This window comes from Hyla sarda, chromosome 5, assembly GCF_029499605.1.
Source record: "Hyla sarda isolate aHylSar1 chromosome 5, aHylSar1.hap1, whole genome shotgun sequence".
Taxonomy (NCBI): Eukaryota; Metazoa; Chordata; class Amphibia; order Anura; family Hylidae; genus Hyla; species Hyla sarda.
In genome coordinates this window covers 79,744,797-79,769,285 of record NC_079193.1, presented here as the reverse complement: position 1 = coordinate 79,769,285, position 24,489 = coordinate 79,744,797, and the positions used below count along the sequence as shown (strand labels likewise).

The 24,489-nt window shown below is 42.9% G+C and overlaps 1 protein-coding gene across 3 annotated transcripts in view; it reads left to right on the top strand.

The window, feature by feature from the left end:
* Positions 1 to 2,074: 2,074 nt before the first annotated feature.
* The window catches only part of AHR (aryl hydrocarbon receptor), a 157,607-nt gene continuing 135,192 nt past the window's right edge, over positions 2,075 to 24,489 (top strand). For all 3 annotated transcript variants that reach the window (XR_008843932.1, XM_056519758.1, XM_056519757.1), the window contains exon 1: positions 2,075 to 2,438. Coding sequence is in view for 2 of the 3 variants with exons in the window: in XM_056519758.1 (XP_056375733.1) it covers positions 2,383 to 2,438 (56 nt within the window). In the remaining variant the exon portion in view is untranslated. The remainder of the gene's footprint in view (positions 2,439 to 24,489) is intronic.

Here is a 24,489-nt window from a genome sequence, read left to right as displayed (position 1 = left end):
CTCCGCTCCTCTCATACACAATACACACAGCTCCTCTCATACACATTACACACAGCTCCTCTCCTCTCATACACATTACACACAGCTCCTCTCATACACAATACACACAGCTCCTCTCATACACATTACACACAGCTCTGCTCCTCTCATACACATTACACACAGCTCCGCTCCTCTCATACACAATACACACAGCTCCTCTCATACACATTACACACAGCTCCGCTCCTCTCATACACAATACACACAGCTCCTCTCCTCTCATACACATTACACACAGCTCCTCTCCTCTCATACAGCATATACACAGCTCCTCTCATACACATTACACACAGCTCCTCTCATACACATTACACACAGCTCCTCTCCTCTCATACACATTACACACAGCTCCTCTCCTCTCATACACATTACACACAGCTCCTCTCCTCTCATACACATTACACACAGCTCCGCTCCTCTCATACACATTACACACAGCTCCGCTCCTCTCATACACATTACACACAGCTCCTCTCCTCTCATACACATTACACACAGCTCTGCTCCTCTCATACACATTACACACAGCTCTGCTCCTCTCATACACATTACACACAGCTCTGCTCCTCTCATACACATTACACACAGCTCTTCACCTCTCATACACATTACACACAACTCCTCTCCTCTCATACACATTACACACAGCTCCTCTCCTCTCATACAGCATATACACAGCTCCTCTCATACACATTACACACAGCTCCTCTCATACACATTACACACAGCTCCTCTCCTCTCATACAGCATATACACAGCTCCTCTCATACACATTACACACAGCTCCTCTCATACACATTACACACAGCTCCTCTCATACACATTACACACAGCTCCTCTCATACACATTACACACAGCTCCTCTCCTCTCATACAGCATATACACAGCTCCTCTCATACACATTACACACAGCTCCTCTCATACACATTACACACAGCTCCTCTCATACACATTACACACAGCTCCTCTCCTCTCATACACATTACATACAGCTCTGCTCCTCTCATACACATTAAACACAGCTCCGCTCCTCTCATACACATTACACACAGCTCCGCTCCTCTCATACACATTACACACAGCTCCTCTCCTCTCATACACATTACACACAACTCCTCTCCTCTCATACACATTACACACAGCTCCTCTCATACACAATACACACAGCTCCTCTCATACACAATACACACAGCTCCTCTCATACACATTACACACAGCTCTGCTCCTCTCATACACATTACACACAGCTCTGCTCCTCTCATACACATTACACACAGCTCAGCTCCTCTCATACACATTACACACAGCTCCTCTCCTCTCATACACATTACACACAGCTCCTCTCATACACAATACACACAGCTCCTCTCATACACATTACACACAGCTCTGCTCCTCTCATACACATTACACACAGCTCCGCTCCTCTCATACACAATACACACAGCTCCTCTCATACACATTACACACAGCTCCGCTCCTCTCATACACAATACACACAGCTCCGCTCCTCTCATACACATTACACACAGCTCCTCTCATACACATTACACACAGCTCCTCTCATACACATTACACACAGCTCCTCTCATACACATTACACACAGCTCCTCTCCTCTCATACACATTACACACAGCTCCTCTCCTCTCATACACATTACACACAGCTCCTCTCCTACACATTACACACAGCTCCTCTCATACACATTACACACAGCTCCGCTCCTCTCATACACAATACACACAGCTCCTCTCCTCTCATACACAATACACACAGCTCCGCTCCTCTCATACACAATACACACAGCTCCTCTCCTCTCATACACAATATACACAGCTCCTCTCATACACATTACACACAGCTCCTCTCATACACAATACACACAGCTCCTCTCCTCTCATACACAATACACACTCCGCTCACACACACCACTATACACCTCTCCCTACATGTGACATGACTCCCTCACTTCCACACAAGCTCAGCTCCCAGCCTGACTCCTCCCCAGCATGTGACCGGTCACATGGTCCTGACGTCAACAAAGGTCCTTTAGCTGCCCAGGCTCTAGCAGCATCTACCGAGAGTTCAGGCAGGGAAGAGGAAAAAAAATAATCATCCAGGCGCTGGGCGGTCCCCATTATCTGCGCCGCAGCCAGCAGTGAGGCGCTCCGGAGTTTCACTTTGTCTGTTCCGCTCCCCCGTCACTGACCTGGACCTAAACCCCCCCGAACCTCTCCGGACCCCGGACTAGGATTGGAGCTGTAACCCCCCGCGGCCGGCCTGGGAGGAAAGGAAAGAGAGCCATTAAATATTCAGGCGGCTGGAGAAGACGAGCGACATGAACACCAGCATCATGTACGCCAGCAGGAAGAGGCGCAAACCCGTGCAGAAGGCGTAAGTGTCCGTCATGGAGGCCTGATAATACCGCACCGTGCCGCACCGCTGAACAGCGACCTATAGGACTGTGGTGTCATGTGCAGTCTGTGGGGAGGCAGCGCTTGTTTACATGGCTGTCAGTGTGTACGGGGCTGAGGGAGGGGGCAGCGGTGCCCGGCATAGACATGGCACTGGCTGGGCTGTCATTGCAATGGTGAAAGTGTCGCTGGATATGCAGAACTGCAACTCCTTGCATAACACTGGTTCTAGGTGTAGTAGTTAAGCAACAGCTGGAGAGCCACAGGTTGGGAAAACTCTGATCTAAAGCAGTTGTCTCTACTAGTGTTTCCCAACCAGGGTGCCTCCAGCTGTTGCAAAACTACAACTCCCAGCATGCTCGGAAAGCCGAAGGCTGTCCGGGCATGCAGGGAGTTGTAGTTTTGCAACAGCTGGAGGCACCCTGGTTGGGAAATGTTGGTCTATACCCTGGGGACCTCCAGATGTTGCGAAACTACAACTCCCAGCAGAACACTGACACTGGGAGTTGTAGTATAGCAACAGCCGGAGAGCTATATGTTAGAGAACACTGCTTGGAGTTGTAGTTTTGCAAGCTCAACAGTTTAGAGACCCCTGAATTTAAGCAATAATCTCCAATTCATGGCTTTTCAGTAGGGCATGCTGGGAGTTGTAGTTTTTCTATAGCTTAAAGTTAACCATTTAGGGGCCACTGATGTAAAGGAATAATATCCAATCCATGGCTGTCCAGAAGACTATCAGGGCATGCAGGAAATAATAGTTTTGCAACAACCGGGGTGGCACAGGTTGGAGATCACTAGTAGTCTCCAACATAATGCTCTCTAGAAGGCTGTCAGGGCATGCTGGGAGTTGTAGTTTTGCAATAGCGGACGGTTCACAATTTGGAGGCCACTGATCTAAAGCAACAGTCCCATTGGGAATACTGATGCATTGGCTTAATCCTGTCCTCCATAAAGGATTGTTGTTGGCTGGCATATATATAGTTAGTATGGTCGAAAAAAGACATACGTCCATCAAGTCCAACCAGGGTGTGTGTATGTATGTGTATATATATATATATATATATATATATATATATATATATATAAATTTGAGTAGCCGTATTAGTCCAGTGATGCAAAAGCAGAAGACCCAGGTTACATCTCACAAATATAAATATATATATATCTGATATGCTGCGTACATAGAGGTAGGTGTTACATATAGCTGTATTGCATCTTACTAGCGTAGTCTTCAATCTGTGCTTTTTTAGTAGTTGCGTAACCACAACTCCCAGTATGCCAATTGGGAATTGTAGTCTTGCTGTTTCTGTGGAGCCACACATTTGGGGAATCAGTACTGTAGTGTTAGGCATTGCCATGTCCCTTACTGACATTTTCAGCGTTTTGTGTGTTGTTTTTCTAAGCCTGCTCCACCTCTTATTGTTCACAGGCTTTTTTTTTTTCATCCCCCTTCTCATACTCCAGTTCTTCCACTCTATTCCCTTCCTAGAGGTATGCTATCTATATGTACTGTATATTGTTTAGCATTCGGTCTGTCAGGACGTTGCTGTATTAGCAAAAAGTTTTGTGACCTATTTCGATCCTCAGGACTATCTCTTGTGGTCAGTCCTCTCGGTGCCATGCTGATAGAGGCGTAGCTGCATAGGCAGGTTTGAAGCAGCTACACAATGAATACAATTGTTATTGTGGTCTAGATATTACTGGTTTGGTCAAACCAATAATTTAACCCAGCGTTTCCCTACCAGGGTGCCTCCGGCTGTTGCCAACCTACAACTCCCAGCATGCCTGGCGAGCTAGGAGTTGTAGGTTGGCAACAGCTGGAGCCACCCTTGTAGGGAAACAATGGGTTATTTGGTTGGTTTAGTTTTAATGTGAATCAAAAGCGGGTTTAACTGCAGGGGGGGGGGGGTTGGGAGAATGCCAATGTGGGTGCCAACAAACCACTGCATTGGCTGGGGTGCTTGGATACTAATGCAGTTTTGCTTAGAGATTGGCTATGATGTACACTGATCTTTTTAACTAGTGAGATGTTAAAATGGCAAAAATATACATGACAAAAAAAAAAAAAATTTCAAAATGATATATATATATATATATATAATTATCATTATAATTGCATTTTATGTTGTATTTCTTGTACTTTTCTCCGGCTTCAGGATGAGTCATGTAAATACCGTATATACTCGAGTATAAGCCGACCCGAGTATAAGCCGAGACCCCTAATTTCAACCCAAAATCCCAGGAAAAGTTATTGACTCGAGTATAAGCCTAGGGTGGGAATTACATCATCCCCCCCTGTCATCATCCAGACCCGTCATTAACATCCTCATCATCATCACCGCCTGTCATCATCCCACACATCCCCCCTTCATCATCCCCTTATCATCCCACACATCCCCCTTCATCATCCCCTTGTCATCATCCCACACATCCCCCCTTCATCATCCCCTTATCATCCCGCACATCCCCCCTTCATCATCCCCTTATCATCCCGCACATCCCCCCTTCATCATCCCCTTATCATCCCGCACATCCCCCCTTCATCATCCCCTTATCATCCCGCACATCCCCCTTCATCATCCCCTTATCATCCCACACATCCCCCCTTCATCATCCCCTTATCATCCCACACATCCCCCCTTCATCATCCCCTTATCATCCCACACATCCCCCCTTCATCATCCCCTTATCATCCCACACATCCCCCCTTCATCATCCCCTTATCATCCCACACATCCCACACATCCCCCCTTCATCATCCCCTTATCATCCCACACATCCCCCCTTCATCATCCCCTTATCATCCCACACATCCCCCCTTCATCATCCCCTTGTAATCATCCCCACCCCCCTTCATCATCCCCACACCCCCCCTTCATCATCCTCTTCTCATCATTCGCCCTCAGTGGTCTTCAACCTGCGGACCTCCAGAGGTTTCAAAACTACAACTCCCAGCAAGCCCGGGCAGCCATCGGCGGCCTTCAACATCATCCAGCCCCCCTCTCACCCCCTTTAGTTCTGAGTACTCACCTCCGCTCGGCGCTGGTCCGGTCCTGCAGGGCTGTCCGGTGAGGAGGTGGTCCGGTGAGGAGGTGGTCCGGGCTGCTATCTTCACCGGGGGGCGCCTCTTCTCCGCGCTTCCGGCCCGGAATAGATGCGTTGCCTTGACAATGACGCAAATGACGCACCTCTGCGTCGTTGTCACGGCAACGTGACTATTCTGAGGCCGGGCCCGAAGCGCTTAGAAGAGGCCTCCCCGGTGAAGATAGCAGCCCGGAACCACTATCCCACCGGACCACCTCCTCACCGGACAGTCCTGCAGGACCGGACCAGCGCCGAGCGGAGGTGAGTACTCAGAACTAAAGGGGGTGAGAGGGGGCTGGATGATGTTGAAGGCCGCAGTGGTCTTCAACCTGCGGACCTCCGGAGGTTTCAAAACTACAACTCCCAGCAAGCCCGGACAGCCGATGGCTGCCCGGGCTTGCTGGGAGTTGTAGTTTTGAAACCTCTGGAGGTCCGCAGGTTGAAGACCACTGCGGGTGGGGGAGTTCACTCGAGTATAAGCCGAGGGGGGTGTTTTCAGCACGAAAAATCGTGCTGAAAAACTCGGCTTATACTCGAGTATATACGGTATTAAAGCAATGAAGTTATGAAATGGTTATGAAATGCACACGCATATTTTGTCTATGTTTGGGAGATTGCATCCATTCCAATCTCAGATATATATACACTGCTCAAAAAAATTTAAGGGAACACTTAAACAACACAATGTAACTCCAAGTCAATGACACTTCTGTGAAATCACACTGTCCACCCAGGAAGCAACACTGATTGATAATCAATTTCACATGCTGTTGTGCAAATGGAACAGACAACAGGTGGAAATTATAGGCAATTAGCAAGACACCCCATTAAAGGAGTGGTTCTGCAGGTGGTGACCACAGACCACTTCTCAGTTCCTATCCTGGCTGATGATTTGGTCACACTTGATTGCTGGCAGTGCTTTCACTTTAGTGGTAGCATGAGACAGTCACATGGGCACGTGGAGGCCACACACACTACTGAGCCTCATTGTGACTTGTTTTAAGGACATTACATAAAGTTGGATCATCCTGTAGTTTTCCACTTTGATTTTGAGTGTGACTCCATATCCAGACCTCTATGGGTTGATAAATTTGATTTCCATTGATAATTTTTGCGTGATTTTGTTGTCAGCACATTCAACTATGTAACGACAAAAACATTTAATACGATTAGTTCATTCAGATCTTAGTGTTCCCTTCATTTTTTTAAACAGTGTAATATTTTCGCAATCGAAGCATGGAAGCAAAACCTTGTCAAGGGGACCGTCTTCCCTTATTAAAAAATAATGCAGAACCGAAGCGTAGCAGTTTATGTCATTAAATATAGGCGGCAGGGTGTTGCATTATGGGAAATTCCAAATTTCCCGAATTTGGAAGAGACAAACAAGCCATGCGTCAGGAGAGAGACAAACTGATAGCATGGGGTGGAAGCAAAGGGGGGGCCCTCCTCTGCTATTCCGTGCCACTGCTCCAGACGGTGGTGGGAGCGCTGCTTGTTGGGACCTGTAGGATGATCCTTCTCTGGCTGTTTGTCATCCTAACATTAGAGATCACATATAGTTTTTATGTGAGGTGGAGGGGCTGACTGGAAATGTGACAAATCCCTTTAATTTTCCTACATCACTGGAATGGAGAGGCATGATCCGAGCACCAAAACCTGCAAGCTCCAGCTGTTGCAAAACTATGACTCCCATCGTGCTAGGACCACTGAAGGCTGTCAGGCATGATGAGGGTTGTGGTTTTGCAACAGCTGGAGAGGGCAGGTTGGGGAACCCCTGGTGTAAGGAGAGTAATACACACAGCTCTGTTTATGAAATGTATTAAGTGTTTTTTTTTTTTTTCTTCAGATGCAAATATTTACAAAATATCCAAAATAATTACAATACTAGGGTATGTTCACACATAGCATACTCTGCAGATTTTATGCTGTGTTCAGGTATACTTTAAGAATAAATAAACCATTGATTCTCAACCAGGGTGTCTCCAGATGTTGCAAAACTACAACTCCCTGGATGCCTGGACAGCCTTCGGCTGTCCAGGCATCCTGGGAGTTGTAGTTTTGCAACACCTGGAGGCACCCTGGTTGGGAAGCACTGAAATAAACAAAGTTTGCAGCTTGATTGCTGTTTGTGAACATCCCCTATGTTCTGGGTTTAGAAATATTTTGTATGTGATTTGAGAATAGTACAAATAAGAATTAAGTTTTGAAAAATGTACACACAGAGCATTATGCTTAGAAATCTGCCAAAAATGGATGACTGCGGTGTACAGTACGGTCAGGTTATTGGAATTGACTCTAACTGGCTGCAGATTTCAATAACTTATTTGTTCTGACTTGTGCTACTTCTACAATAATACTGCTGTTGTATTTCTCAATGCTTTCCTATATCCTGCACATTATTATTATTATTATCATTATTATTATTATTATTATTATTATCATGGCCATATTATGTGGTTTAAAAAAAAAAAAAACACTTTTTGCATGAACTCAATTCATGTATTTGAATAGTTCACATACAGAGATTTGTTTGATTTTTATTTTATTTTATTTTTTACTTTTTTATTTGCATTGTTACACTATTGCTCTTACGGTAAGTCTATAATTTAGGGTAGCCTGTAATTGCAAAGCAGCTTTTCCTAACTTGTGGCTTTCCAGCCTTCGACTGTCAGCGCATGATAGGAGTTGTAGTTTTTTTTTTTTCAACAGCTACAGGAATGTAAACGCTTAATGTACATTCGCAGTCTCAGCCTGGATAGGGAGATAATCGTATTGTTTTATAGATCCAGAAACCTCTGCCGGCCCCCCCGATCATCATGCTTTGTGTCTGTCGCCTGTCTCCGATAACGTAATGATACACACCACTCTATGAATGATAGAATTCACTTGATACATTGTATCGGTTTGTAGCTCCAGTTTAGAATACATTTTTTAACTTGTGCATCTGCGTTTTGCTCTGGGCAGTGAGGGGGTTAATGGCGGCTTAGTGGTATGTTACAATGCAGCAAGGGTGGGCTCCATGCCAAATAATATGTCAGAGGACAGTGGGAAGACCTTTGGTCTTTATTTAGAAAGATCTTCAGCCTTTAGAGCCTTAAAGCAACAATGCCTGTTATACATTGTATCCTGCTTGTTTCTTGCACTGAGCGGAGATATTTTCTCCGGTCATTTTCCACTTTAAATCCAATGTGTATAGAGCTTTCTCCTCAGTTCCTGTGCTCCCTTTTAGTGCCTTGACATTGCTCAGTGCCAAGGTACCCCCCCCCCCCTCTTATTCAATTAGATTTGCTTTGTGACTGGCTAGTCAAGGGTGTGGAGAGCAGCAGAGCCTCCACAAAGGAGATATGTGCAGTTTAATAGAGTTATGTACACACATGACTATAAGGCTTTGCCCCCTTCATGGTGGCGTAAAAGGGAAATCTAATCACCCGGTATATAGATGCAGTGCTGAGTCCTCCAGTCCTGGCTGGCATTAAAATGTCTTTTATTCTTTTCTGATGGGTTTTGACGAAGAACTTTTAAGCCTCCAGTTCTGTGAAAGCCAGTGTTTCCCAACCAGGGTGCCTCCAGCTGTTGCAAAACTACAACTCCCGACATGCCCTGAAAGCCGAATGCTGGAAGTTATGGCTCTGAAAGGGGTATTCCAGGAAAAAACTTTTATTTTATTTAATTTATTTTTTTAATATATATCAACTGGCTCCAGAAAGTTAAACAGATTTGTAAATTACTTCTATTAAAAAATCTTAATCCTTTTAATAATTATCAGCTGCTGAAGTTGAGTTGTTGTTTTCTGTCTGGCCATAGTGCTCTCTGCTTGTCTCGGGAACTGCACACAGTAGAAGAGGTTTGCTATGGGGATTTGCTTCTAAACTGGGCGGTTCCCGAGACACGTGTCATCAGAGAGCACTTAGACAGAAAAGAACAACTCAACTTCATCAGCTCATAAGTACTGAAAAGATTAAGATTTTTTTTAATAGAAGTAATTTACAAATCTGTTTAACTTTCTAGAGCCAGTTGATATATAAATTATTATTTTTTTTTCCTGGATAACCCCTTTAAGCTGTTGAGAAGCTACAACTTCCATCATTCGGCTTTCAGGGCATGCTGGGAGTTGTAGTTGTGCAACCACTGGAGACACTGCTCTACGCTCTGTACGCTAACTTGTAGCTTCTCAACAGCTGAAGTTAGTGTATTGAGCGTTGAGCAGTGTCTCCAGCGGTTGCAAAACTACAACTCCCAGAGAAACCCTTGTATAAGCATTGCAGCTTGTACAGGAAACACTGTATGGAAATGCGCGGGGAGAAGCTTTAGATTGGAAATCAAATGAGTTAAAGAGAAGTACTCGTAAACATAGTGTATAATTTATTCTTAACTGAGAGTGTTCGGTTCACACCCCTTTCCAGGGTGAATAATAGATGAGGTTTGGATGTTGTGCAGACACTTTATAATCATTGCGGAGAGATGTTGTGCTGCGGCGCTCCGGCCAGTCTCATCCACAGACACTCTCAGGGTTTCGTGTGACTACAAATGTAGGTGGCCAAATCACATTATCCCCTTTAATTGGTTAAACGGTGTCACCTGTGTGTACTCTCTAAAACTGTCCAGCTTAGTGTTGGGTTAGAGGTTTCCAGCTTTACAGGTTAGGAATAACCCCCCCCCCCCCTATCCTATTTACCACAATACTTGTGATGTTCCCCGTGAATGTATTGTTTAAGTTGGAAGCAATTGTTAGTGGTATACACTGTATTATTACGTGTAACAGGCACATTGCTTTGTTGGAGAGCTTTATAATTTTTATAGCATCCTATTATGGATAATAAATTTCATGTTTTATAGTCTTAAAGGGCTTCTCTGGAATTCCACGGTTCTTTTTTATAGTAAAATAAATCCTTTTAACAATTTTTTATTTTCCAAAATTTCACCAGGCCCCACTTTGTAAATCCTGCAGCCATATGCGAGTAAGACATATGTGATCAATATATTCTCCAGCATAGTGTCATGTGACGACGGTGTTTTCTGACTGTCTTGGGCCCCTTTCACACTACAGGTGTCATCTTGCTTTTTTTTACTGCCGTTATTTTACAATAAAGGATGCAAAAAACTGGTAATAACGGATGATAACTGATGACCATCGTCCATTATTTATTTTTAATTGTTTTTTTTTTTTTTTTTTAAACTGTTGTTGTTCATCCTTTTATTACCAGTTACATCTTTTTTTTTTTTTTCTTTTTTTTCTTTTTTTTTTTATAAAAGCTGTACTGAGCGTGCTCAGTACAAAAAACAGATGTTTAAAAACCATTTCCCATAGATTCAATGTTAAAGTTTTCACAATTATTTTTGTTGGACCAAAAATTAGTGCATGCTCCGTCTTTTGTGCGTGCAAAAATAACAGACATTAGTAAAAACGGACATACCTGATGCAAAAGGATGGTCAAAAAAATCCCATGAATGGGATTTTTTGCTGGCCATTTTCAGGACTTTTTGCCGGGAGTAATAACCGAGGTTTTTACAGGATGATACCTGCAGTGTGAAAGGGGCCTTAGTGATGTCACACTAAATGATACATTTTGGAAGATTGTCCTTACATATGATCAGGGCAATATTTCATTGTAAGTAAAGTGTGTTTATGTTAAAGGCTATGTTTGAACGTACCCTTACAGGTTATAAATATACATTATTATTATTATACATTTATTAAACGGCCTTTTAAACAATCGTTTACAGAACGCATGGCTTGAGTGTTGGACAGGGATGGCCATAAGGATGACTTCTGAATCTTTTGTGTGACTCTTTGCGGCGATAATCCATCGGCTGAACATCCCCCTATTTTATGAGATCTGTGCCTGACGGCAGATTTATTTATTTTTTTGGTCAAAATAACTTGATCAGTTTGTCACCTTATGGCTGCCCTAACATAGGGCTATATTGGCCTGTTGCTTGGTCATCAATCGTAATAGGGCCCAAATAAACAGAAAAAACAAACAGGGACATAAGAAGCGCTCTCTCCCCCTCCCCCTCTCTTTCTCCTTTAGCCTGCATAAATTAGTCCAGCTTTCAGGTGGGCTGGAAAAGGTGGATACAGTCCTAGGAGAGAGTCTCCATCCCTCTGGAGCACCTGAAAGTTGAACTCATTTATGCAGGCTAAAGTCGGAAAAACGCCGAGCCGCAAGGTTTGTGACGAATCGAATCATTGTAATTTCGCTCATCTCTACTGCAGACATACCCCTAGAATATTGTAATGAAAATGACTGATGAACCATCCTTCAAAATTGCAGCACATATGATGAGATGTACAATGCACTAGTCGTTGGGCAGACTAGTCTGTTTCATCATAGGATGCACTTGTCAATAGTGCTGGGCGGTATACCGGTTCATACCGAATACCGAAATTTTTGTCCTGCACGATATGAATTTTTCCCCATACCGCAATACCGGTTTGGCCCCTCTCCTTTGGGAATAAATTATCAGCCCAACGCTGCGCTGTCCCCACATCGGGGAACTAATCAACTCACATATTACTCGCAAGCGCTGCCCTCCTCGTCCTCCTGTTTGTTGCGGCCGCCGGAGCTGACACTCTATAGCTGTATCCCTATGCCCAGGCTGCAAAAGGTAAACAAAATAAATAAACTTTAACTCCCCTTCCCTGTCGATTCGGACTTGATTCCTAGGGAATGGAATGTCGGACATCCGTCAGCCTATCGCTGGCCGCAGCGATGTCGATGTTCCGCCTCGGCCCGTGATGGGCTGAGCCCACTGTCATGTAAGAAGCCAGCTTCTTACATGACAGTGGGCTCAGCCTATCATCGGCCGAGGAGGAACATCGCTGCGGCCGGTGATAAACTGACGTCTGTCCGACCTTCACGTCCCCAGGAAGAGCATAAGGCCAACATGGGAACATGCGTCAAAGTTTATTTTTGTTTACCTTTCGCAGCCCGGGTATAGGGATACAGCTATAGAGTGCCTGCGCCGCAACAAACAGGAGGACGAGGAGGGCAGCGCTTGTGTGTGATGTGAGTGGTACCCCAATGGGCTAATAATTTTTTATTTTTTTTTTGGGGGGGGGGGGGGGGGAAATAACGTTATATACCGTGGATCCGCCATAAGTTACAAAAATACCATGATACACATATTTGGTCATACCGCCCAGCCCTACTTATCAGTTTAGAAATTGGACAGAATACACAGTTGTCAAAATACACAGTTGTTCTTTCCTTGCACAATAACGTTGAAGTAGATTTCATAGATCAGTATTTCCTCAACTTGTAACTACAGCCTTTGTCTGAAGATCCCCGGGTTGAAGAGCACTAGCTTAGGACCATTTTATTATTGGCGTAATAAGAAAGAAAGGGTCCCGGCCCTCAAGTTTCTTGCTAATCTTTACGTTTTATTCATGCGGTTTGCATAGCACATATCACTGTGATGTATGCTATCCAAACTGCATGAATAAATGCAGCTTGAGTGGATTGTTGGCCATTTTACAAGGGGCGATTATCTGATGCGAATGTTCATAGGACGTCACGCCCCCTCCCATAGACTTGCATTGAGGGGCGGAGTGTGATGTCATGAGGGGACGGGGCTATGTCACAAGCTCCCAGCGCCGGCTCCATTATTCGGAACAGTTTGTTCCAAACGCTGAGCAGCGGAGTACCCCTTTAAATGGTGTAGGTTGGATAACCCCTGATTTTATGTTATAGAAAAAATCTGTGTAATAAGTGATCATTCAAGACCGGAGGAAGATACATTGTGTATAGGGTGTGTGCAGAGCCATGTAACAACACAGGCGCATGAAGATAACATAAATAATTGATGAATTAGTCATTATTTATCTTACACACAAACATGCATATGATTTATTAACTAGCTGAGTACCCGGCGTTGCCCGGTTTTTCCTTCCTAATCCTTGTTGGGGAGATATTGTTGTCATATCCCGTCCTCCCATCCCGTCCTCCCATCCCGTCCTCCCATCCCGACCCGTAATATGTGTACCAGGTATTGAAATAGCTCCAGCCGTACAGAAATTATGTGGGAACATACATTTCCCATTGATTTGCATGGGACTTTAAACAAAAACCCTGACCCTCACAAATGGGGGTAGTTAAAGGTTAAATTAACTATCCTATATTTTAAGTGGACATATAAGTAACATGTGACCAAGTATTATCGAAATATCTCCAGCCGTTTGGAAGTTATGCAGTAACATATATTTCCCATTGACTTGTATGGGACTTTAAACATAAACCCCTAGCAAATGGGGGTGATTAAGGGTTAAATCACCTATCCTATGTTTGTTGTTGACATATAAGTAACGTGTGCCAAGTTTCATGTTAATATCTTTATCAGTTTGGAAGTTTTTATGGAACATACACACACACACACACACACACACACATACTGTATACACACATACACACATACACACACACACGTTGAGTTTTATTTATATATATATATATATATATATATATATATATATATATATATATATATATATATATATATATATATATATATATATATATATATAATATATATATAAATTAGTAGAAGTCCGCAGCACACAATCCAAGTAGATGAAAAAAGTGAAGTTTTATTCCATAAACAGGTGAAAGTTACAGCGACGTTTCAACCAGCTCTCCTGGTCTTTCTCAAGCAATATAGATTTTCGGTCTGCAGTAAAACCCCTTTGCATAAATAAACACAAAATTGCATCAAGAAGTGATCTTCTAGGAGGTGGTCATATGAAGGAAGATGATCATTATGGGTTATATATAGAGAACAGGAAATCCGGTCTGCATAAATGGGTTGTGTGTTAAAAGAAGTGCTCTTTTGGTTAGGCTTTACTGTGTATCATCTTGGTATATTATGGGGTCTAAAGTCTGGAGGACCCGTTAATTATTAGAACCTTTTAATTGTTTTACCCCCTAAATGACTTGGCCCATTTTGACCTTAAAGGGGTAGTCCAGTGGTGAAAAACTTATCCCCTATCCTAAGGATAGGGGATAAGTTTGAGATCGCGGGGGGACTGACCGCTGGGGCCCCCCGCGATCTCTCTGTACGGTAGGGATGTAAGAAAAAATCGATTCTCGCGATAATCGCGATTTTTCATTTGCCGATACAGAATCGATTCAAAATATTTTTGAATCGATTCTTTTAGGGATGTGAAATTTTTATCTGCGGACGCCCGTATCTTACCTGCCAACGAGCCCGCGGAGCTCCGGTACAGGTGTTCGGTCCCCGGGCTGTATTCTTCTTACTTCCTGTTAGTCCGGCACGTCACATGGAGCTTCAGCCTATCACCGGCCGCAGCGATGTCCCGCCTCCGCTGGTGATAGGCTGAAGCTCCATGTGACGTGCCGGACTAACAGGAAGTAAGAAGAATACAGCCCGGGGACCGAACACCTGTACCGGACTGTACCGGAGCTCCGCGGGCTCGTTGGCAGGTAAGATAAAGTGCGTTTTATTTTATTTTGCAGCCCGGACGGGATAACATGAGAAAAGTGTGCACCGGAGTACTAGATCGCCGCTGTCAAAGCTGACAGCGGCGTCTATTGGGATCTATGAATGCTCCCAGGTGGGCGATATATCGCGATATATCGCGATGTATCGTCACCTAGACGGTATCGGGATATATCGAATCGCCACACTGGTATCGCGATTCGAATCGAATTGCCAAATTCTTGGCGATTCACACCCCTACTGTACGGGGCCCCGGCTCTCCGCCGAGATAGCGGGTGTCGACCCCCGCACGAGGCGGCGGCCGACACGCCCCCTCAATACATCTCAATGGCAGAGCCGGAGATTGCCGAAGGCAGCGCTTCGGCTCTGCCATAGAGTTGTATTGAGGGGGCGTGTCGGCCGCCGCTTCGTGCGGAGGTCGACACGCCCCCTTCCCACGGGCTGTCGGGGCTCCGTACAGGAGATCGCAGGGGGCCCCAGGGGTCGGACCCCCCGCGATCTGCAACTTATCCCCTATCCTTAAGATAGGGGATAAGTTGTAAACCACTGAGTCACCACTGGACTACTCCTTTAAGGACCAGGCCAATTTTCCTTTTTGCACTTTTAGTTTTTGCCTCCTCTTCTAAAAATCACAACATTTTTAATTTTGCACCTACAGACCCATATAAGGGCTTGTTTTATTTATTTTATTTTTTTTGTATCACCAATTGGACTTTGTAATTACATCAATCCATTTCATAACAAAATCTATGGCCAAACAAAAAAAAATATTTGTGGGGTTGAAATTGGAGAGGAGAGAAAAAAAAAACCAAAAAGATGCCATTTTATAACTTTCTGGTCCTTCTGTTTCTACGCAGTGGACTTTTCGGTAAAAATTACACCTTTTATTTTTTTTGTGGGTCCATACGGTTACAAGAATACCCAATTTATTTTATTGTACTATTTTTATTATAAAAATTATTCTAAAATATAAAATTATAACTACATACCCCTATAACTTTTTATTTTTCCACATACGGGACTATATGAGGGCTAATTTTTTGCACCGTGATCTGTAGTTTTTATCAGTACAATTTTTTTAATTTTATTTTGATGGGCCTTTTTATTTTAAATTTTTTTTAAAAACTTTTTTATGATATATGAAGTGATCAAAAATGCACAGTTTTTAATTTTTATATTTTTGATTTTCATTTTTTTTATGTGTGTGCCATCGACCATGGGGTTTAACTAACCTTATATTTTAATTGGACACTTACATTATTTTAAAAAATGGAAAAACTTTTATTGGGGAAGGGATTCATTCACTTTCATGAACTTTTTTTTTTTTTAAATCTCTTACACTGTTTAACCCTTTAACGACCACAGACATAAATGTACATCCTGGTGTGGCAGTACTTAGCGCACCAGGACGTACATTTATGTCCTGCGTATGACTGCGAGAACGGAGCGGTGCTCGCATCATACACGGCAGGTTCTAGCGGGTGCTAGCAGCCGGGGACCAGCCGGTAATGGCTGACATCCGTGATCGCGCGGATGTCCGCCATTAACCCCTCAGATGCCATGATCAGCACAGATCACGGCATCTGCGGTTAAAATAGATGATTGGATCGCCTGCAGCGCTGCTGCGGGGATCCGATCATCTGTAATGGCGGACGGAGGTCCCCTCACCTGCCTCTGGCCGTCCCCTGCTCTGGTCTGAGATCGAGCAGACCAGAGCAGAAGATCACCGATAATACTGATCAGTGTTATGCCCTATGCATAGCACTGAACAGTATAAGCAATCAAAGGATTGCCATAGATTGTCCCCTATGGGGATATTAAAAGTGTAATAAATACAAAAGTTGAAAACTCCCCATCCCCAATAAAAATGAAAATTGTTAGTTTTTCCCATCTTTATCCCCAAAAAGCGTAATTTAAAAAATAAAATAAAAAAGGATTAAAAAGATTTATGTATGCAAGTGTGGTATCGATAAAAAGTACATATGAGGGCGCAAAAAATGAGCCTTTATACCGCCCTATATACGGAAAAATGAAAAACTTTTATAGGTGGTCAAAATAGGGCGATTTTAGATTATCGATTTTGTACAAACAGATTAATTTTTTTAAGTGGTACAAAAATATAAAAGTATCTAGCCATGGGTATCATTTTAATCGTATTGACCCACAGAATAAAGAACACGTAATTTTTACCGTAAAGTGTACAGTGTGAAAACTAAACCCTCCAAAACTATCAAAATTTTGGTTTTCATAGAAATTTCCTCCCTAAAAATTTTTTTTTGGGTTCGCTGTACATTTTATGGTAAAATGAGAGGTTTCATTACAAAGTACGATTGGTCACGTAAAAAACATGCCCTTTATAAGGGTCTGTAGTAGGGATCGACCATATCGATTTTATTTATTTTTTTTTTTTTTTTAGGACTGATACCGATAATCTGTCACTTTTCAGGCCGATAGCCGATAACTTATACCGGAATATCGGTATAAGTTATCGGCTATTTCGACCCCCCCCCCCCGGCGGGGCAGAAGCTGTTGCAGATCAATGATTTAAAGCGGGCACTTTAAATCAATTTACTGCAGCGGCTTTTGCCGGGCCAGAGACCACCACCGCTGCCCGCCTCTCTCCTCCTGCCTGTCCTTCTCTCCCCCTGCCTGACCTCCCCTCCCCCCCCCCCATCCTCTGCCCACATACCGCCACCCCCCCCACCATCCTCAGACCACATACCGCCGCCGTCCCATCGCCTCCCCCCATCCCCAGTGTTATAATTGCCTGTTCCTGGGGTCCGTGATCCTTCTGGCTCCTGTGCAGGAGCCAGAAGGATCGCGGACCCCCAAGAACAGGTAATTTTAACACCGGGGATGGGGCGGCAGTATGTGGGCAGAGGATGGGGAGGGGGCGATGGGGCGGCGGCAGTATGTGGGCAGAGGATGGGGAGAGGCAATGGGGCAGCGGCAGAGGGATGTGGGGAGGCAATGGGGCAGCGGGTGGCGACGGTCGTCTCTGGCCGGCGGTTGGGGCGGGGCATATTCAGCATACCGATAATGTCCAAAATCGTGATTATTGGCCGATGATATCGGCCAAACCGATAATCTGTAGATCCCTAGTCTGTAGAAGGAAATATAAAAGGGTCATGGATTTTAGAAGGCTAGGAGGAAAACACGAAAACGCAAATATATAATTGGCCTCATCCTTTAGGGTTAAAATGGGCTTGGTCCTTAAGGGGTTAATGCTATGCCATAGCATAGCATTGATCAGTGTTATCAGTGCTCTGCTGCTGTAGTCTGCCTGATTGGATGGCAAGGAAGCAGGTAAGGTTCCTCCCGCCATCCTCTCAGCTGATCGGGACCAGCGATTTCTCCACCGATGTCCCGATCAGCTGCCCTGAGCTAACCTGCACCGTTAACCCTGCACTTTAGATCAAAGTTGATTTGCAGCGTCTAAAGGGTTAATGCCGGGCATGGGCCCGATTAGCGATGCCTGGCATTAACCGTGGGTCCTGGCTGCTCATAGCAACTGGGACACACTGGGTTTGAAGCCTGCTCTGCTCGTGAGCACGATCTAAACCCCGGTAACGGGACCAGGGCCCTTGGTTCTTAAAGGGATACTCCACCCCAGGACATCTTATCTCCTATCCATAGGATAGAGAATAAGATGTCAGATCGCGGAGCTCCTGCCGCTGCCACATTACTGTACAGAGCAAACTCGCTCTGTGCGTAATGACGGACGATACAGGGATGGAAGCATCGTGACGTACGGCTCCGCCGTACAATTTTCTGGATGCTTAATAAAAGCAACTTTCATTAAAAAAATTAATAAAAAATAAGGCAGCATGGAAATTTAAGGGAGTTTATGTAGGGATTCCGCCCTCCATGTAGATAGTAGTGTAAGGTTTCATGTCTCAGCCGGAGTTGCTGTAAATACACTCCATTCAGAACAAAGCAACATAACTTCCTGATGCTATCATTTTCTTTGTACCATCCAGTAGTATTCTGTCCCCCGGCAGGCTTTGTTCACATTGCAGGTTTATGTTGTGGGCTTGTTTCCCTTTAAATAATCCACCTCAAACTTGTCCCGGCTTTCTTGGGTCTGTTTTTTGTTCTTTAATGTGTTAATCCTTGTTTTTCCAGATAATAAGACCTTTTGAGGGATGAAAAAAAGGAATCGTGTTGCTTCTTGCCTAGTAGATCTGTAATTTGCTTGGGTGCAATTTAGAGAGGGGAACAGTTTCGTTATTCTTCTATGAATGTTCTGTGTATTTATAGACCTCTTCAGGGTTGTGTTTAAGGTGAAATAAGCAGAGGACTGCAAAGTCTGATTATTCCAGTGCAATATGAATGTTAAGTGCGACTATCACAGCAACTTCAAGAACGAACATGATGGTCACTATAGCCGCAGCATATGTGCATCAAATCAGTAAACTATTCAAGAGATCCAAGCAAAACCTTGTGGTGTTTTTTTTTTTTTTTTTTTTTTTTTTTTTTTTAACAATCCTTTTCATGGGAGAGTCAATAATATTGTCATACACATGATCAAAGTGTCCATGCGATTTGTTACAATAGTATAACAATAATCTAATCTAGTTATATTGGAAATTGATACTGTGAGGTGTGGAAGCAATTTGTACCATTTTGAATGAAATCCTTTTGAAGATGATGCTTTTTTCATATGATTTTTTACATGGTCAGCTATTGCTAGCAATAACAGCTAAGTAATGGCTGACCAAGTATAAGCTAAGTGTAGCAGTATTTCTGGTTATTATATAACTTGTATATAGCATTTTTCACCAGTCTTCCCCTCTGCAGGCTCAATCTCTAGTTTTCAGTTATCCCCTAGTGGGTGGAGCCTAGTCTCTATTATGTCTCCCATACAGTGCATACACAAAAGAAGATCCCAGTCCCCTGAATCTCTATAGTACACCATCTGAAGCAGCATGGAGGACATTATACAGCAGTACTGAGAAGTGTAGCTGTAAATTCAGCATTGAGGTGAAGCAGTAGAACAGTCTATGCCTCTTTCCCACAGTGCAGATTGTCCCCCCCCCCCCCCCCCTTTCCATAGACTTCTTTAGGCAGCAGCTGTAATCTGATCTCTCAATGTGCAGTTCACCTTCATTTCTCCCTCTCTGAATACAGGTTTTAAGATTCTACCATTGAATTTTGAATTGTCGGGAAGGGGGATTTTAATAGGACGGGAGTCTGATATGTGGAGAGGGGAATTTTTGTGTAATTAGATATACGATATTTCAAACTTTATCACTGCTTGTAATTTATCTGTAAAAAATTCCAAACTTACATCGGGGTATGGTGTTTTTGTTGCAGGGTATTACTGTTATATTTCTCTAAGTTTGTGGGATACTGTATATATTTTTTACACTGTATTTCTCTGCATGTCATAGTATTTTCCTATGTTTGGGCTTATTGAAGTGGTCATACAAGCTGTGTCCTTATGTGCATGTATACCAGTATATTTAGACAAATTTTACCATTCATGTATTATAGTTTCATAGTGGCAGGTGATATCCTGTTCATGATGCACCTTTCTTTGTGTATGTTTGGCAAGCTATTCAGTAACTTTTTATTATTTTTTATATATATATGTGATGTGTATTATTATAGAGGTATTCTGGCAAATTTTATCACTTCATTATGCCCGAGCAGCTGCAATTAAAATAAACTGACTTTCCTCCTACCATTCCCATTGCAGCTAGTATCCCCTTTCTATCCTCTGGTGTAATCTTCTTCCTGCTTCTGTGGGTCGACATAGAACATTGCAGCTTTGCTTATCTGCGGCCATAGAGATGTCCCACGCTAGAATAGTTCCTCTTTATTAAAGGGGTTATCCGTAAAAAAAAAATGTGATTATTTTAATATATTAATATATATATAGATCAATGTTCTGTCCCTATTAATCTAATATATATAACCAGTGCTGTTATTATTCTCCAGAAGTGCATCCAGACCCCTTTTGAACTCTTTTACAGAGTTCACCATGACCACCTCCTCTGGGAGAGAATTCCACAGTCTCACTGCTCTTACAGTAAAGAACCCCCGTCTGTGCTGGTGTAGAAACCTTCTTTCCTCTAGATGTAGAGGATTCCCCCTTGTTATGGATACAGTCCTGGGTATAAATAGGTCATGGGAGAGATCTCTGTACTGTCCCCTGATATATTTATACATAGTTATTAGGTCTCCCCTAAGCCTTCTCTTTTCTAAACTAAATAACCCCCAATTCTGATTTGGGCATGGTGTGGTGTTGTTTTCCATCCCTGTAATTGTTTGTTCTGTGAATTCATCTGATGTCCAGTCAGGGCGCATCTCTTGAAGATTATATAACATGAATAGCAGCAGGAGCAGTGGTCTGGTCTACATCCTCATCTGCGGCTTTATGCATTGTGCTGTGTAGTGAGTTACTAGCTCGCTGTAGCTTGCGTACAAGTCTTCCATGTCTGTTTTGTCAGTCAGTAGCTGGGCGCCACTTGTTTGAGGTGGATCCTCACTGCGTCTTCATCTCCCTCCAGTGCTGGTTGGCACTGTCATTTATAAACTAGTACACACTTGCAGAAGAGCCTTGTGAAGCCACAGCTCATACTGCTCCTCCGCGGTGAGTTCAGAATTTTCTTCATTTCTTCATGCTGTACTTGCTGTGGAATGATACATCATCTATATACTGTAAAACTAACTATGATATAAAGTGCACATAACACAGCTCTATGGATGTCTGTGTACTCTCGGGATCTCAAGATAATGTCCTTTTCTGTTTAGTTCAATAGGACACCATGAAAGCTAATGTAAAGATCTGTACGAAAACGTTTTCAGAAAAGGGTACAATGCCTGCCTTGCTTTAATGGATGCTGCTTTTAATGTGTTTTTTTTTTTTCGCTTTGTTGATTTACTGCCAATTGTGTTATGTTACAAATTTTTATTTACCTTTTTTTGCAAATTTAATTGAAATGTTTGTTGCTTGCAAATCTTAATGATTTGCTGTTTAAATTAAAACTCCAGCTTTAGACCCTCTTTAATATATCTGCCGGGCCAGGCAAATCCCAGGAGTCAGGTAGTCGGTGAGTCTAGACATTTGCAGCAGGCCCCTGCATTTTGTTTTCTATAGTTAACCTATGAATGCCCGTATACATTATACCTGCCCCTTTGCATCCTGTATGTATAATTAATTTTCGCAATAGAAGTACTTGGCACATGGATTTAACAAACGCCTTCCTTATTCTAGCTGGGAACTCTGTGTCCCTTTTTTTTTTTTAATATGAATCTGACCGTGTGTCTCTACCTCTCACTGTGCTATCTACATGATACAAACAATGGCATTTAGATCCTTCAGACCTAACCTAAAACTCAAATTAGGATTGTAAAGCAGTTTGGCTATTATGACCCTTCCATTATCCCTTTTTGTTCATAAAGGAAAATTCAGTGCTGCCATATTTGTCATACAATGGATACCACCAGCACTTGTTGTAGCCCATTGACTTATAATGGGGTACATTGTGTCCGGCATACTTTGTTATTTTGACATGACAATAGCTCTGCGTGCACTGCTGGTTTTTCCCATCATAAATTGTTTAGATCTGCGTTTGAGGCTCAGATTCAAGCGAGATGGGAACCTTGGATCAGATGACTCCACAATGTAAGTGTATGTATTTTTACCCTACAAAATTTGTAGCTTATCTAAATGTTTAGCTAATTTAGGGTTTGTTCGCTTATTATCGGCTCCATCACTATGGTAGGAAGAATAGCGCCTTTTACTGGGCTATTCATCACATCAACTATGGCGAAACTCATACCCATCAGTAACTGTTATATTGTTTTAGGTCATTAGCCGTCATTCATATAGGTTCAGGAAAAGTATATAAATAGATCATAAAATAGTGTGACAGGTTGTGTTGAGATTTTGACAGGTTGTGTTGAGTCCCACTGGGTATTAAGTGGGGAAGGGTCTCTATGAAATGGTTATTTATGGCTTGATTACATGGCTCTTGCCTAAGTTATGGATGTCAGTGAGATGGTTTTGATATTCGTGTCAGGCTTTACTAATATTTAAATGTTCCTGGTACTGCTAGGACAGGTTGATAGCTGCCACATTTTGAGGGCCAATGGTAGGGATTGCTGAGTTAGTTTGTACATCTTTAAGAAGTTGTTGTACTTGCATCCGGCAAAACCATCTGAATAGTTGTATAATTGTTGACATTATCGATCCTTTGACTTCATAGACAAGACTACTTCTAACATTTTGAGTATTTGGATATGAACATAGGATCTGTAAGTAGTGTATGGGAAATGTGACTCTTTGGTTAGAATTTGTTAGCCCCTGTGTGACATAGTGAAGTTTTTTCTAGTGCTCAACGTCAGACGAATGAGAATGAGCGGAGGTATGCTGCTCTGGAGCTACGTGCAGCTTGCATGTGTCCCGGAAAGGGGAAGACTTATTTTATAGTTTATTCAGAATCATTTCTTTAATCTGACAAGTGCGCTACAATTCATTTGGGCCATTTAATTGAGTCCTTTAAAAAATTAAGGAAAGGCCTTTGCACTCATAAAACTGCACTTCAAAGGCCATAAATAGCTGCATTCACCGTGGTTTGTTCTTATCAGTAGGCCTTTTCATCTCATTATGTTTTCGCTTGGTTGACTCTTGCTCTTGGTAGCCAGTTTTGACTGTCCTTAAAGTACTTCTGGATGAAAAAAGTAACTAAAAAGACTGTGTACAGAATAAATTGGGACACATAATTGAGGGCACAGTTTGTTCTATAGAGTGTGGATGATTAGCACCAACCATGTACCCGTCTGGGAGAGACGAGACTCTGGATTCAAGTCTGTCACAACCGATCATTTTAGAATAGGCACAAGGTATTTCTTGCTGGCTGCTTCCAGACATTTAGGTTTTGTTGCCTTTTTATTTTTAATTGACATATGTGATTTGATGGGAGTATAGAATATAATTTCATGCAATACACTTCTTGCTGCATACTTCTATACAGTTTGACTTCATATTGTACATAGAAGTAAAAAATATAAAAAAAATTAATACATTTCTTCATCCATGGGGCTTGCAATATTGGACAAACACTTTAGTTCGTGTGTGTGTAGAATGTTCAGCAATGTGTGTTTTGTTATGGCTGCTGCAATGAAGAAGATTTTATTGGTCATAAAATCGACAAATACTGTCGTCTCATCCCTCCCTCATAGACCGGGAATGCGATGGGAGGGGATGCTTGCAGAGCCTTGTCTGTGTATTCATCAGTTTCTCGCAGTTTTATTGATTCCGTCAGGTTTGTTTATTTTTTATGGGTCCTAAAAATGGAAACCGATCCAAAAAAACAAACTGGGAAAAACTGATGCAAAGTGACATAAGTTTATGCATCAGTTGTGCAATCAGTTTGCATTAAAAAATACAAAAATGAGCAAGAAAATGGTGTAAACACCTCCTGACATGCAGCCAGTGTAAACCATGCAAGGTATGTGTAAGGGCTTTACACGCTAAACTT